We start from the raw sequence: 14877 nt of genomic DNA, 5'->3' as shown, positions 1-14877 counted from the left end.
TCAATGTAACAGTAACACACACACACACTCTAGACATGCATTTATTATTGACTTATCTACTACCTTCCCACTCCTGAAACCACCAGAGTTCTGATTATAACACTCACCACTCTTAGCCAGCCGACTGTAAATTTGCTGAGAACCTATCTGCTGCTGGTTTATATTTCATACCATCCACGCTGACTCAGATACAGCCAGAGATGGCTGCGGTGATGGGAGCAGTGGTCCATGAATTACAGGAATGTTTTAGTTTGCACATCCTTGGCCTATAACTAGGGTCAGATTAAAGAGAACAGTGATGTGTACTGCCATTTGCATGATCCGCTAGATATCAGTAAAACAATTTCCAATATATCTTGTCAATAATAATAATAATACCAAGGAGGATGTTGGGTTTTACTCCCTGCCCCATTTACGTCTTGGATCCTTGAGTCATAACCACCAAGCAAGCTTCCAAGCCTCAGCTCCAGAGTTCACATAAAGCAGAAACTCCACTTTGTTTTCCCCAATAAGCATGCGAGATCTAGACGTTCGCCATGCCATAGCCACCTCCCTTCGGACCCAACTGGTTAAATCTATGGGGTAGGGGTACATTAGCAATTGCTTTTTTTTTTTTTTGGTAATGTGCTCTGGAAGCACTGAGAATCTAGAAGGGGAGAGGGAACGAGGAAAGGCAACAGCTCAAACAAATCAATAACAATTACTATATAGGAAATACAGAGAGAAGGGGGAGAACCCGAGGTCATTCCTGAGGATAAGGAAGATATTTGTAGATGGCTTCCAGCTGATCCTATTAGACGCAGCGCCATGTATTTCTTTTTTAAAAAGATGAAGGATATTTCTTACAACACATATATATAGCTGTGTTAATAACGATTAAGCTTATATGACTGAATGTAAATTACTACCTAATGTAGGGGCCCTTGAAATATGAATATGTGTATTTTTTTGCCATACCTTTCCCCATCTTCTTATTTTACTTTTGCATAGAGTTGCACCGTGTTAGCCATAGAAAGAGAGAAAGCGCATTTGGAAAAGATGATACCTTTATTGGCTAACTGACGTACAATGGATTGGAAGCTTTTCAAGACTATCAAGGTCCCTTTCCTCAGGGTATAATATGCCTGAAGAAGAGACCTAGATAGTCTCGAAAGCTTGCAATCCATTAAATGTCAGCCAATAAAGGTATCATCTTTACCAAAAGTTAGTTAAGCATAATGGTCAACAGATTACCACCTAAGTTAAGAGTATCTCTACCCCCTCGCTCTACAGGGCTATATTGTAGGTTCTATGGTTTCTTCTCCCTGTTCTGATGTGACCGAGCACGTGGCTAATAGTCTTGCTTCACCCTCTCTTTATCAGCCCTCGCTCTGTGATAAGCACAATGTAGGATGAGAAAAAAACAGCAATATTGTCGCTGAAGAACAAGAGGGTTCTATTAAGAAACACATAAATAGACATCTTGGTGAGACATAAAAGTCAGAACAAGTAGGCATTTTGATTGTTCTATTAGGTTGTAAAAATATGACTCGTTCAGGTTGGTGAAGGTAAGCTGATAAAGGTACTCCGTCATCAAGGAAACGATTGGACCTTAAATCATGGTAAACATGATTTTTCGTCTCTGGATGGAAATGTTACTAAATAGACATGTATAGGAGGACTAATTAGCCATTGAGCTCTAATCACTCTACCTACCACTTCAAAAAACTGGACAAAGGTAGGGATGTCCACGTATTACAAAAGTCTTATCAACCAAACATTGTCCTAATTTGTGGCAGCTGTACGGATTTTGGTGCGGTATTTCATAAGGAGTACATTGAAGTGTTTTGAACCATAATGAAATGATTTAGGGGATTGTGATGCTAAATGGACCATCATCTGAGAACTAAACATTTTGAAACAGCATGACTCAACAGCAGGGGTGTCAAAATTCTTCATGGGGGCCCATAATCCAGTAACAGTTATTTGCATGCATTTTATCAGCAAAGCTATAAGTTCTGCTAGCACAAATACAAGCGAGCGCGCAAAGCACATTTCATGTGGCAAAGTGTTACATGGGACAAAGCCAAGATTTTCCCTTTTATGACCAATCCACTTTAAAGAGACAACAAGCTTTGTATGTATAGGGAATTTCTTAACATTTAAGATTTTTATTGGGTCCTCCAACCCAATGCTTAGTGCCTAAAGCCTGTTCTGTTTCCATTCAATCTGGCGTTAGCGTGTATAGCAGCGTACCAGTGACATATACCAGAAAGTCACTAAGCAAGCAGTGAAACTCTGAGATTGCAAGGAAACCGAAATCCCAGAGGCACAATGATCCCATGAAAATAACAATTGCATGACTGCCCCTTTAAACGTAGGTAACATATTCTTCTATGTCTATGTATTTTTATGGCAAGTCTTTTTCCGCTTTTCTTTTAATTGCCATTTAATTATGATCTATTGCCTTTTAACATCTTTGGTTCATTTAATAATGCTCACAAAACAAAGAAATATGTAACCCCTTAATGACAAAGCCCATACATGTACGGGCTCAAAATGCATTGTTTTCAATGGGGTTTGGCACCGCCCATTGTCCTTAAGGGGTTAATATCCGGAATTTACCAATAATATTATTAAAAAATTATTTTTTTCTTGTAATAATAATAATGTTTTATTGTAGCATCATATTAACAACGTCCATTTTAAATCTTTTTCTTTAGGTTGGCTTATTTTCTACAAATGTGTGACTGATTAAGACGGCTTTAGGTAGCACAACACGGTCTTACCAAGTCTTTGCAGTTCTTTTCTTTACGTTTCCTTTATTGGCTGCACACAATGCACACGTGTACAATCTACAAACTTTGCACAAAGAACACAATACACCTATACATTTGTAAGACAAAAATTGCATGCGCAAGCATGCCATTTTTCATGACAAGGACATGTTAACCCTGCGTAGGCTTTCAATAAATATATAGATATATTTCGTACAATAGAACAAAATTTTTAAATATGGTAACTTATAAATCTTCTTCTACAAACAGTTCAATATTTAAAAGGGCCAGCCCTAGGCTAAGGACGCGACAGCCATAGAACCCCTTGGTGATTAAGGACGGCAAAACACATTTTGTTAACCGTTTTAACTGCATCCATGGTCAACAACCTACCCTGTGCTCCCTGAAAGGATCATTGATCTGGCCCTAGGTGCCTTCTTATTGAACTAACATAATGCAATCCATTTCAAAAAAGCAAATGGGTGAATAATGAATAATTAATGTATCCTGTAATCCATAATACATTCCCGGGTTTTTATTTAACAAATGGGGCTTTTTAATTAGCTGTCCATGATTTAATATGGCGTATGTAAAATGCCTTCTGGATTTTGATACTGAAAAGTGCCACCAATGCACTTTATAAAATTATATATATATAGTTAGATAATATAGCAGCACAACACTTCAAATGTAAAAAAAAAACACTATATTAGTAGGTGTACACATAAATGTGTGTGTGAAATGGGTTTGCTGCACTTTTAAAATTGAATTTATGCACTCTAGTTTTGAAATGTAGTTCACACTAGTGGAGGGATGTGTGAAAAATCAGAGCGCTGTCATAAAAAGAAGGCAAATTCTGCTTCATTGCTACAACCCTGCAATGCAGCTTTAATTTTGCACACACGGATGTTTCAGGAAAGGTTTTTGGGAGGGGCTGAATAAAAAGAACATCTCTCTACTTCTCTGAACCACTTCCTGCCATATTCCTGTCGCCAGAGGTGTCTTCCACTTACACAGAGATAGCATCGTCTGACACGCAGGCTCTAGTGCTGATCAAGGGACACAGAGAGGGCTATAGGCTCTGGAAGCAGAACGTCTAACTGTTCCCGATCAGATATGATTACTCAATACGGTTTCTACGGTATACCCAGTGCTAAATACCCTCATCTCTTTTAAAAAGCTCACTCCAGCCTCCTAAACAATGAATGTACCTAAAAGTACTTTGTAAGTACTTTCATATTTTCATATACATTTATTTGATTTGCAAAAAAAGTAAATTACTTAGGCAGAAGCTGCAGCTCTAGGGCAATAGAATGCACCCTCCATGGTCTGACGTTTTGAACTTATTGGCTAAAGCAGCCTGTTGGTGGCATGAAAAAAGCTCCCATTGAAATCTGTGGGGTCCCTATCTATGCATCTGTATAGGTAGGTCTTTGTTTAGATTCTGCCCTCTAAACAAAGAGCCAGCACTGAAGCTGACTAGTGGTAAGTATATCACATGTTGGCCGAACACATCTCTTGCATTGCAAACAGCGGAGAGGTGGCGAAAGGAGCAAATACGTATTGGAAATTTAGCAGAATCCTTTGATGTATTTGCAAGGGGACACCACAAAACTTTAAAGGACCACTCAGCTATAATTTGCATTTAAGTGCACATGATAGCTGAAGTGTGCCTATGAAATTAATGAAGGCATCACGTTGGGGCCAGTTGCAGTTTGGAGATCTACCTATTACACTCGTGCGAATGGACCAAAAAAAATGTGGACAAATTTTGTATTTAGATTTTAATCCACTCATTTTCGATTGCTGACTTAATTTCAGGACTTTTTTCTCTGTGGGGTCATGTGACATAACGTGACCCGGATTTATGTGACCTCCTCGTGCTGGTTCCAAAATCAGTGCGGTCCAGGTCGGAAGGGCCCTTTCTAAACAATTTTGAACCAGTAAGAGGAGACAGGAAGAAGGGGTCGCCCTTAGAGGCATGGGCCCCAGTAGTTACACCAGTGACCTATCCTCTCCTGAACTCATTCCCTCCCTGTGCTTTGTCATTTTTTCTAACTGGATGTCTACACGATTCCTAAAACTCTACCTTTCCAAAACCCGAACTACTTATCTTCCCTAACATTGCTTCAACAGTTTTCCTAAATGTCAATGGTGCAATCATCACCGCGTCCCCACATGCCTGCTCCCTTGGTGTAAGCCTTGACTCTGACCTTTCATTCACCCTCACCTTCAGGGGTTAAGTGGTTCCCCTACTTACAATTCCTCACTCATCTCCTAATATACTCCTAACTGTTCTCATCATTTGATGATCTTTGTCTGTCCTTTCTGATTTCAAGTTCTCATGCACGCTTAGGAGAATTCTCAATGGCCCATCCTCTGGAAAGCACTTCCCTGGTTTATTCATCTTTCCTCTGCCTATGGTCCTTGAAAAAAACCCTCAAGATCCACCTTTGAGATCTCACTAAAAACAATAATAATCAGAGGTATCTCTAAGGGAACACTGGAGTCAATAACTGAATGTAGTGCTGATAAGGTGATGTCCACATCAACAATATATTTAAGAACAATACACCTTAGTTTGTGACAGACAACAGCATAATTGTTCAGATGACTCTCAAAACACAACTAATCACCTTAACAAAGCAATATGCAGGACCAGCACAGGCTTCTTGAAGGAGAATATAACTGGGATGGGCCCTTCATAATGCATAGGAAAGTGAGGACCTGAAATGCTTCATGTCATGTTACTTCACCAAAATGCAAATCACTGTTTTAGCACAAGGTGTGTGCACTATTACAAAGTTTTCTGTTTCTGTGTATTGGATAAACCTTATTTTTTTCCTATTAGATACTATCATAGTACTTGAAAAAAATAGAAAATTCACCCCCCAATGTGGTATAGCTACTTTCACGTATATGAAAATATTTATTAATATCATAAGGCATGTTTGTTAATATATGGAGACTCCACTCCAGGGTTTCTGTCTATCCTTGTAAAATGATAGTACAATGTAGTTGGATCAGGGCCTGAAACAGAAAACAAATATCCACCCACTGTCTCTTCCTATCCCGAGACTGATTTTAGAGTGTCTGTTGTGTGAAGAGAGCATTGTAAAACACTCTCTGACAGAATGTGTATAACCATCTAGGGTATGGGACTTGAAATGTCTGTTACTGATTAGAATGAGTAAAAGTCTTGAAATTATGAAAGCTAATGGTAGTAAAATAAAATAAAATGCAATTTTGAGGAGGGGAGGAGAGGGTCATAATGACCTCCAACTTACTGCTTATTTATATTCTGATACTCGTAAAGCAAGCATCCTTTCTTAAGAAGTTTGTGCGCATTTCAAAAGGCCAAAGTGGGTCATTTCTTTTTGATGACTTCATGACCTATCTATAGCTACCTTATAAATGACCTACCCTATTGCAAAAATAAACAATCTAGTTACATAAATGGAAAGAGGGGCAGAACCATTTGGGTCCCAAAATGGGTCTGTCCATGTAGAGGAGGTATACTTAAGAAGTACAATCTTAAATAAAAGTTCTGTGCATGATTCTTGTTATCACCATCTGATTGTATTGCAGGAAAATAACTATTCAAATCCAGAGAAAAGCGTTTCCTGCTTTTTTAATTACATACAAATGATCTTTTTTAACTGTAAATATTACACAGGTTTATTAAGTATAATAAACTAAAATGCATTATCTGGGAAAGCGGTACTTTTTAAGTATGCAGAACCCAGCAATTTAGGGAAAAAACCTAATGACAGAAATCAGGAATAACTCACAGGAGATGCCCTATACATTCAAATTTGCAAACTGAGTCATTGACCAATATTTAAGCATCTGAAGAAACAAAGTCATAAAATAAAACCTAGCTGTGTGTACAGTTCAAAGCAGAGAGTGTAATTATGATAAATAAACTATTGCTTTATACAATTTTGCTGTGGATGAGGCTCGCCCACCTTGCACCCCAGGCTCTCAAAGTGCAGCTCTGGAAAAGTCTTTTGCCTCACATCTTTGTATATGATATTGCTGATCTGGATGAGGCTCTTTCCTTGCACCCTGGCATCTCAAACTGCAGCTTTTGATGAGTCTCTCCTACCTCACATCCAGCTGCTTCAAACTGCTGCTCTGGATAAGGATCTCCTGTCTTGCACACCATCATACCAATCTGCTGCTCTGGATAAGGATCTCCTGCCTCGTATGCCAGTATCTCATACTGCGATTCTGGATAAGGCCCTCCCACCCTACATCCTGGCATCTCACACTACAGCTCTGAATGACACTCTTACACCTCACATGCCGGCACCTGCTAAGCCAAGCCATGGAGCTCCGCCCAAAGGAACAACACCCCATGGTTTCAGGCAAGACCGCACAGCTTGTTGGCCCAGAACAGTTATCAACAGCTCATCCTCAATTAGCGCCTTTAGCATGGCTCTAGATGTCTCTCTCTGCGTGGACAAGCTTTACCCGCAGTTCAGGGGTATTACCCAACTTCAGAAGATGCTGGTGGCTATACCAGGTCTTCAAAAAATGAGCATTTGTTTCAAAATTCACATTGTAGTGTCAGCCTTCCCAGAATAATCAGGGACTAGCAGAATTAGGGTAAAGTAGACCTTGGTGCGGTAAGCACAGGACCGAAGAGCCGATCCTCCAAGTCCTACTCCTTCTTGAATGTAAACTTTAAAATCGGCATCACCTATTGGTGAGCCCCTAGAAAAGCATCCCTCTAAAGTGTTCACATATCAGAGTATCTCTGATGGTTCAACACAAATCCCTAATTAAGAGGCTCATGGTCTCCCATTTCCGGCAGTGAGTTTTGGGTGGGGAAATGCTAGCAGTATGTGAATGGGTCTTGAGAAGGAACCCTCCTGGTAGGTTCAGTACGCTTCAGGCATAATGCTGGCATCATAAAAACGCTGTTGTTTTAATATAAAGAAAACAACTGCTAAATGATAATATGATGGGAACCAAAGTTGCGAGGGTTAAACCTTCATCATTGTCACTGGTTATCCCTCTTGCAAGGTCCAAGGAGAAGTTGTGTTCCTGTCTGCCATTGTATTATTGTATTATTCATCAGGCAGGCACAGACTTGTAGGGTAAATTATATTAAAATAGGTGCATAGCCATTTTTTCATCAGCTAATGATCAGATAAAACCATTACTGTTGAAGTGTTTTATTGGGTGGCACACCATGCCTCATGTTATGCTTTCACAATTAATATCAGTGTTGGCGTAAACTGATCTATAACTAGTTTTTGGTCCATTCATTTTAAAGCAACAAATTTTGTCACTTGCCCTTTCAGTTCAGATGAAATTCAAAGGGCTTTTCCATCTGAAATTTGTTTCACTCACCCTCACTTATGCTTTCTCACTCTCCCATGCTCTCATTCACTCTCCCTCACGCTTTCTCTCAATGTCTTCCATCTTCTCCGCCGTACTGCTTCTGTGTCCTTGTCTCCTTTTCCGAAGCTGTTTCTTCGTTTGCCTCTTCTTTTTCTTCTGCCTTCTCTTATAGTTTGTTTCTCCCCGGTATCCGCTCTGTTAACCAGGCCTCCAGAGGCACTTCTGCAATAGGGCAGAGAAAGAGATGTGCAGAAACGCTTCTCCGACCACAATATTCAGGCATTTTGGAGCTTTTCCACAAAAAAGGCGGAGCCACAGCGTACCACACAGGTATAGGGTGTGCGCGGAGGCTCCATCCTTTTGCAGAAGATCTCTGGGAGGCATTAATAGAGCTGATACTAGGGAGAAGCAGAAGACAGAAGAACAAGAAGAGGCAATAGAAGAAGCAAGTTCCAGGGGAAGTGAGACATTGACAGAGAGTGTGAGAGAGTGTGTAAGAGTGTGAAAGCAACAAAAACAACAAAATGCAATCAAAAATTCTGATTTCTCCGCTTCGATTTGTTTTATTGGGAGTCCCTCCTTGTTTTTAGACACATATTTCATTAAAATTCGAATGAAAATGCACAAGTCTAATTATAACAATGTACAAGGATCATGGTTCACATGTATGCTTTGAATTCCAGTATAAGTATTGCGTGCAGCCATTGTGTTGAAATGCCTTAGGCTCACTTTGTCCTTTGTATTTTCTAGGGAACTTGGTAGCTCAAAGTGAAACTATGTATCAAATTCTTGGGCTGTGGATAGGATTTTGTGGTCAGTTGACATGTTTTAACACCATAAATTGAATGCCAACATATTGGGGACAAATCCCAGTAAGCTATTTCTGAAGGGCTAAGCAGGTCTTTGATAACACAAAGTGGAAACAAGGACCTGAAATTCTAAACTGCAAACTGATTCTTTAGTGAATAGCCCCCAATGTGTGTGTGGCAACCATCTGGCATGAAATGAATGGTTTATCCGTATATTTTTTATTTTATTGTTCGAATATTATGTGATTTTATGATATTCCAATAATATATAGATATTGTTATAAATTATATTATCTCTCGGTGGTCTATTCACTAAAGGGATAGCCTTTCAGCTCCTTGACTTCACCATACATTATGGAGACCCAACCCCAGTGAACTTCTGCTGCAGTAAGAGTTTGCTGGCGCTATACAATGTACAGTTAAAGCAGTGATGTTTCTTGAAAGTATCCTCGCCCATTTAAATGTATTATACTATTATACAGCCCTTCATAAGGTTAAAATCACTCGTTCGGTGAATAGACCCCTTTAGGTTTGCACTAGGTTAAGTCTACATCCCATGAATGCCTCATTTTTAGAAAAAAAAATCCTATCATTTTGTTATTTTAATTTGGGGTTCACTGAAATTGTTCAAAGGAAGTAATTCAGTCTGATCCTAACTATGCAGTGAATAATTAACCTTTTACTGTATCACAGTGGATAGTTGCCATTTACTTGTCTTTCCCTTTTTCTTTTTTAGTAAATCAATCTTATTTATTTAAATAAATCATGACATTAAACCATTGTTTTCGACTCGGTACATCAAAGGTTGTGCTCGAGATAAGGTGTTTCTAGTGGCAAGTACATTCCCGTCTGTATGCCATGCCATGTCTAGTGGCACTAGTATGGCACTGGTTATTCCTATTCTTTATTATTACATGGGACACTGACATTTTTTTCATGGTATCGACTGGTATAACAATTCAGCAATCAGAGAAGAGATGCAATGAACTTTGGATACTGGAAAGTAAAAAAAAAACAAAACAAAACAATACAAAGAGAACCCCCTGTTTGCCATACGGATAAACCTCCAGCAAGAATTCAGCTTAAGAAACAGGAAGTTTTGAGGTCAAGCAACCCTTTTCAAGTCATGTAGAAGAATAGAAACTAAAATCATTTGGGGAAGATTAATACATTGACCACAGTGATTTTTTTTGTGGCATTCAACATTACTTTATTTAGAAATCATTATATTGAAAACGTATCAAATATTCCAAACAGCAGCCGAATGAGCCACTAAATGTTACTGAATTATTTCAGCGTGAGTGTTATTAATCATAAGAGCCAGCTGGCATTTTTGAGTTTTTTTATTTTTTATTTAATCTTCCATTAATATTCCATTTCAGTTGTATGTTGTAGATTGCCTTTTTAAAAATGTTTTCTGTAAAGCAGCACCATTAACAGATTCTGGGCAGATATAAATGAATCCGTTTTGTATGCTCCAACACAAATAATAATTTTATGGATATTTTGTCATGCCATGGGGTCATATTTCTTAGTATTGTCTAGGAACATGTGTATTATTGTCTATTTTTGGTAAATTTAGATTTTCTATTATATGATTTAGGCCTAATGTTTTTTCCCTGTGGGAGGCTGAGCCAATTTTCATAGTTTTGGTATAGTTAAGTAACTCTTCTATTAACAGCTTAAACTGTATTTTTGTAGATTATAACTTGAAATAAGACACCTGAGGCACTTTATACAGTCTGGACACCATAGGTATGTTGGCTCTCAACGGCCCCAGAACCCTAATACAGAACTGTCCAAGGAATGGGGACCATACCCCCCACAATCTGATTAGGTGACAACACAAGTCAAAGAAAAAGAAGACAGGTCTAAGAGATGCCTGCTCATTTAATAGAAGAACAATGGCTGTACACAGGTTTTTCTATGTTTATCTTGATGCATGTAAACACTGGATTCATTTTGTATTATTTCAATTATTATTACTATCATGTGTCTTGATTACATTGGCATATTTGAAAATCAATAAATAAAATGGACTGAAAAAATGTACTCCACAACTTAAATAGGGTATCACTTTACCATCAGAGATATACATTTATAAAAGCTGTTTATCACTGAGCCACAAATCACCTCATAAGTTTATGCCATAAAAAGAAAGTTGAATACAGGGAAAAATGTCTTATCTCGCCTACTTGAATGCTTCTGGTGAGTTTCTCCATAAAGAGATGCCCCTGCATAATGCATAGTTATCTCACTAAGATTTCTTCAAGGATTTAACCATGGTCCTTCACAATGTGTTACTAAGTCGGTGGCTTGAAAGTTGACCTTTCCTCAGCTACAGCCTACCTTACCAAATGGCCAATCCATTTGGAATGCAATATGGAGCTGACCGCTGCTCTTTACAGCTCTTTACCCACATGAGCATCTTCTGGTAAACGCTACTTTTAATACATTCCTTAATCTTAATACATTCCACAAATGCTCAAGATCAAAGAAAAAAAGGCCTACTAAGAGTCATTTAAAATCTATATCATGTGTTTCAATTCATTAATATAGTTTAACTACTGTGTGTCTTGGTAAGTACCAGAATCGGGAAATGACTGAAAGATAACAATACATTGTGTGCAAGTATAACATAACTTTTTAGGGTGCTGGGCTTAACATACATTGTGTGCCATTCCTTTTATCGCTGTAAAGCTTCATTGTAACCACCATTAGTAACTTACATATACTGTGCAAAGCGTACCCCCCCCAAAAAAAATGCCATCCATGCATGTTCCTCCACAAAGAGACAAATAGTAAGCAAACTGCGGCACTCTGCATCCATCTCATAAATTATTTCACAATCTTTGGCTCAATTTCACAAATTTGTGCAATGCCCAATGACCCCGTAATTAGGAATGTATGCCTATGAGTGCCAGGTGGGTGAAGACTCATTGATTCGCAATGTGTTACATGCCTATTTGCCACAGTCAGAATTAACAGTCCTGCCTCGTGACCCCCGAATACAGCTTCTAAAACAAATTTCTTTAAAAAAAAACCACTTTTTTCTCAAATAGCATTCTAATTAAAATTTCTCATATAAGCACATAACCATTTCTAGGTGGATCTGCAAAATGTTTTTTTTTTTTTTTAATTATTGCCGACGAGTATAAGCTCATAATTAGCCGCCTTTCCAATATAGCGTAATACAGACATTCAGAAATAATGTTTATAACTCACAATGGATTATAGGACATAAACATTCACAATGAAAAATAAGTACTTCTAAATTACAATAAACCTCATTTCCTTTTTTCTTAGAAATGTAGGGAAGTTATTTGGTAGTGCGAATGGTGACGCATGTATAGATGTCAACAGGTGACCCTCTCCTTAAAATCCTCAGTATGACTTTTAAGATATAGTAGCAGCCACAAGATTTGGCCAGATGTGCAGATCTACCCCTTCCCACCCCCAGCCAGGCATCCTGCCATGTTGAGGGTCCCCAGCCAGCAGCACCTCCCTACACCCAGAGTCTGCCTGTGTCCAGTCCTTGGACCCAGTATCTATCTCTTTGTTACCTATGTGGCCCTCTCTGTTCCTATGTACAGGTCTCATTGGATCCATCATTTCAAATCCCAAGTGACTGCAAACAACCCACTTCTTCATCTCTCTATTCCTTCCTCAGGATAAAAGTTGCTATTTCACAGCAGCCTTGCTCGGTCTCTTGATTCATTGGGCTTTGTTGGCTGCCTCCTGTCCTTGCTCTGCCACACTGTCTCTTCCCTGTCTGCCTGCCTCTGGGTGCGCCTCTCTCAATGCCCTTCCTCTGTGTCTCTCAATGTTACTACCAGACCGTCTAGCAACACGCACACAGCAGACACGCACACACAACAAGTCACACAACGTATGCAGCGTCTCTAATCTGATTATTTCCATAGCTGCCAACACAATGTACGTTACATAACAGTCAACTGAATAGCATTGCCCTTTAGAATCGTACATAGCGCATATCTCCTATACGCAGTTGCCTTAACTTCCTGGCGAGCGACACATAACACGCAAATGCACGTATGTAGGTACATACGCGCACACACAATGCACACAGAGAGTACACGCTGTCACAAGAAGCTCCGCTACACAGCAGCTCCACGGACAAGGGTACACTGACCCACGGGCTGATCATGCGTGGAGGCCTGCTGCTGTGTGTATGTGTCTGGGTATATAACATCTGGGTATATCCGGGGCGGATATGGCGAGCTGGGTTACCTTCTTATGGCTCCTGGTGTAGCTGAAAGACGAGATTCCTGCCCTTGGAGGGACAGACAGCAGCATTTTTCCTTTAAGGTACAGGGAGATGGGACACAGGAGACTGGCAGATCTGTCCAGCCCTCTGACGTCACACAAACTACAGGAGGTGTCTTCGGGGTCCTAGTGCCGTCTACTATTATTGTTGGTGTGTGGACGTTTTTGGTTCTGCATACGCTGGGAAATAATAATAATAATAATATAATTATAAATATATTTTACAGAATAATAATAATATATTGATATATTTTTGGTGTGTGTGGAAGTCTTTTTTTTCATAATAGAAAAAAGACATGACAGGATGGGTATAATATCAAACATTTAGCTAAAGAGTCCCATAATGGAATGCTAGTGGTTTGACGTAAAGGCACGGATAGGCTTTTGTAGTAGAAATGACAGATCCGCTAAGGTTTATCTGGTGTCCCAGAACAATAAATGCACATTAAAGTACTTTGTAAACACTTTCATATGCATTCATCTAACCGGTGCGGAGCAGCCAATCAGTGGAAGGTAAGCTACCATCAAAATTACTCTTCCAAATAGTTAACTTCTATTAAGAGGTATTGCCAGAATAACGACAGATAAACTATCTGGTTTGGGCACCTATTGGTTTACGAGTCCCGTTGATAGGATGTATAATGGGTGAGGTTTCCTGGTGATTCTAAAATATTATCATTATTAGTGTATGTGCATGTAATTAAATTAATTGTGTGCCTAAAAACATTTTTTCTTTCTTTTTCACTCTCTGCTAAATTATCCACCATTATGCAGTTTCTCTCTTACTCGACCCACTCTTTCTCCGCTATGCCTCCATCTGTTCTACAACATGCCCAGTCTCTCCAATTCTGCGATCACCCTCTACATTTATCTAACAGGGTCCAGGCTTTGTGGCTGGTGTGGATGGGCTCGTCAGTGCGTTCTTTTTTCAGAATGTACCAGATTGTTGATTTAGCCACCCCTAACGTTTCCCCAATCTCTCTGATGTGTTTGTTTTTTTTGCCAGCCTAATGATGACCTACTTCACTTTCATTGACAGCTCTTTGGACCTCGTATGGAGAGTTCAAAGAAAAAGCTTCCAAATGCAAATTCCACATTTGGAATCAACTCCAGACCGGTTAACTGCTTAATTGTTAATGAAATAAAGCAGAAACAGCGCACACCTGGCCATGAAACAACCTCTCAGTCAATTGTCCAATTACTTTCTCGTGAAAAGGAGTTGACTACATATAATAAGAGCTGCAATTCACCCAATTTGGAAGTAAATACCCTCAACTCAAAACCCAAAGGCTGCACTTCAATCACATCTTGGTTTCTTCATTTCAAATCCATTGTGGTGATCCAAGTATTTATGGACCTGACTGTATGTATAGCTCAAATTCCTCAAATTAACACCATAGTGAAGAATGTTTTTGTTACAGCCAAAAAGCATAGCGGATTGTTTCTGAAAGCAGCTCTTAGCACTGCAGCTGTGGGAAGCAGGATGATAGTTACCGACACTGAGCAGACTCTAGGCAGGTACAGACAGGAGGACATTGGTTCATTCATCAAAACAGACAATGCTCCCATTTTTTTCATATGTATCTTTATACTTTCAACACAACTCCGTGCATTCTTTATACAGTTCAAATAACATAATGCATGCATGATTTACAGTATCACAGCAAGGAAAC

The 14877-nt window shown here is 39.2% G+C and overlaps 1 protein-coding gene across 2 annotated transcripts in view; it reads right to left on the bottom strand.

Moving 5' to 3' along the window:
- The window catches only part of RBMS2 (RNA binding motif single stranded interacting protein 2), a 43592-nt gene extending 30300 nt beyond the window's left edge, over positions 1–13292 (bottom strand). For both annotated transcript variants that reach the window (XM_053455680.1, XM_053455683.1), the window contains exon 1: positions 13169–13292. In XM_053455680.1, coding sequence (XP_053311655.1) covers positions 13169–13234 — 66 coding nt within the window. In that variant the 5' untranslated portion in view covers positions 13235–13292. The remainder of the gene's footprint in view (positions 1–13168) is intronic.
- Between the last annotated feature and the right edge of the window lie 1585 nt (positions 13293–14877).

Source organism: Spea bombifrons, chromosome 2, assembly GCF_027358695.1.
Source record: "Spea bombifrons isolate aSpeBom1 chromosome 2, aSpeBom1.2.pri, whole genome shotgun sequence".
Classification (NCBI taxonomy): Eukaryota; Metazoa; Chordata; class Amphibia; order Anura; family Pelobatidae; genus Spea; species Spea bombifrons.
Note: the sequence above shows the minus strand (reverse complement) of the source record. Positions and strands in the feature narration are given on the sequence as shown.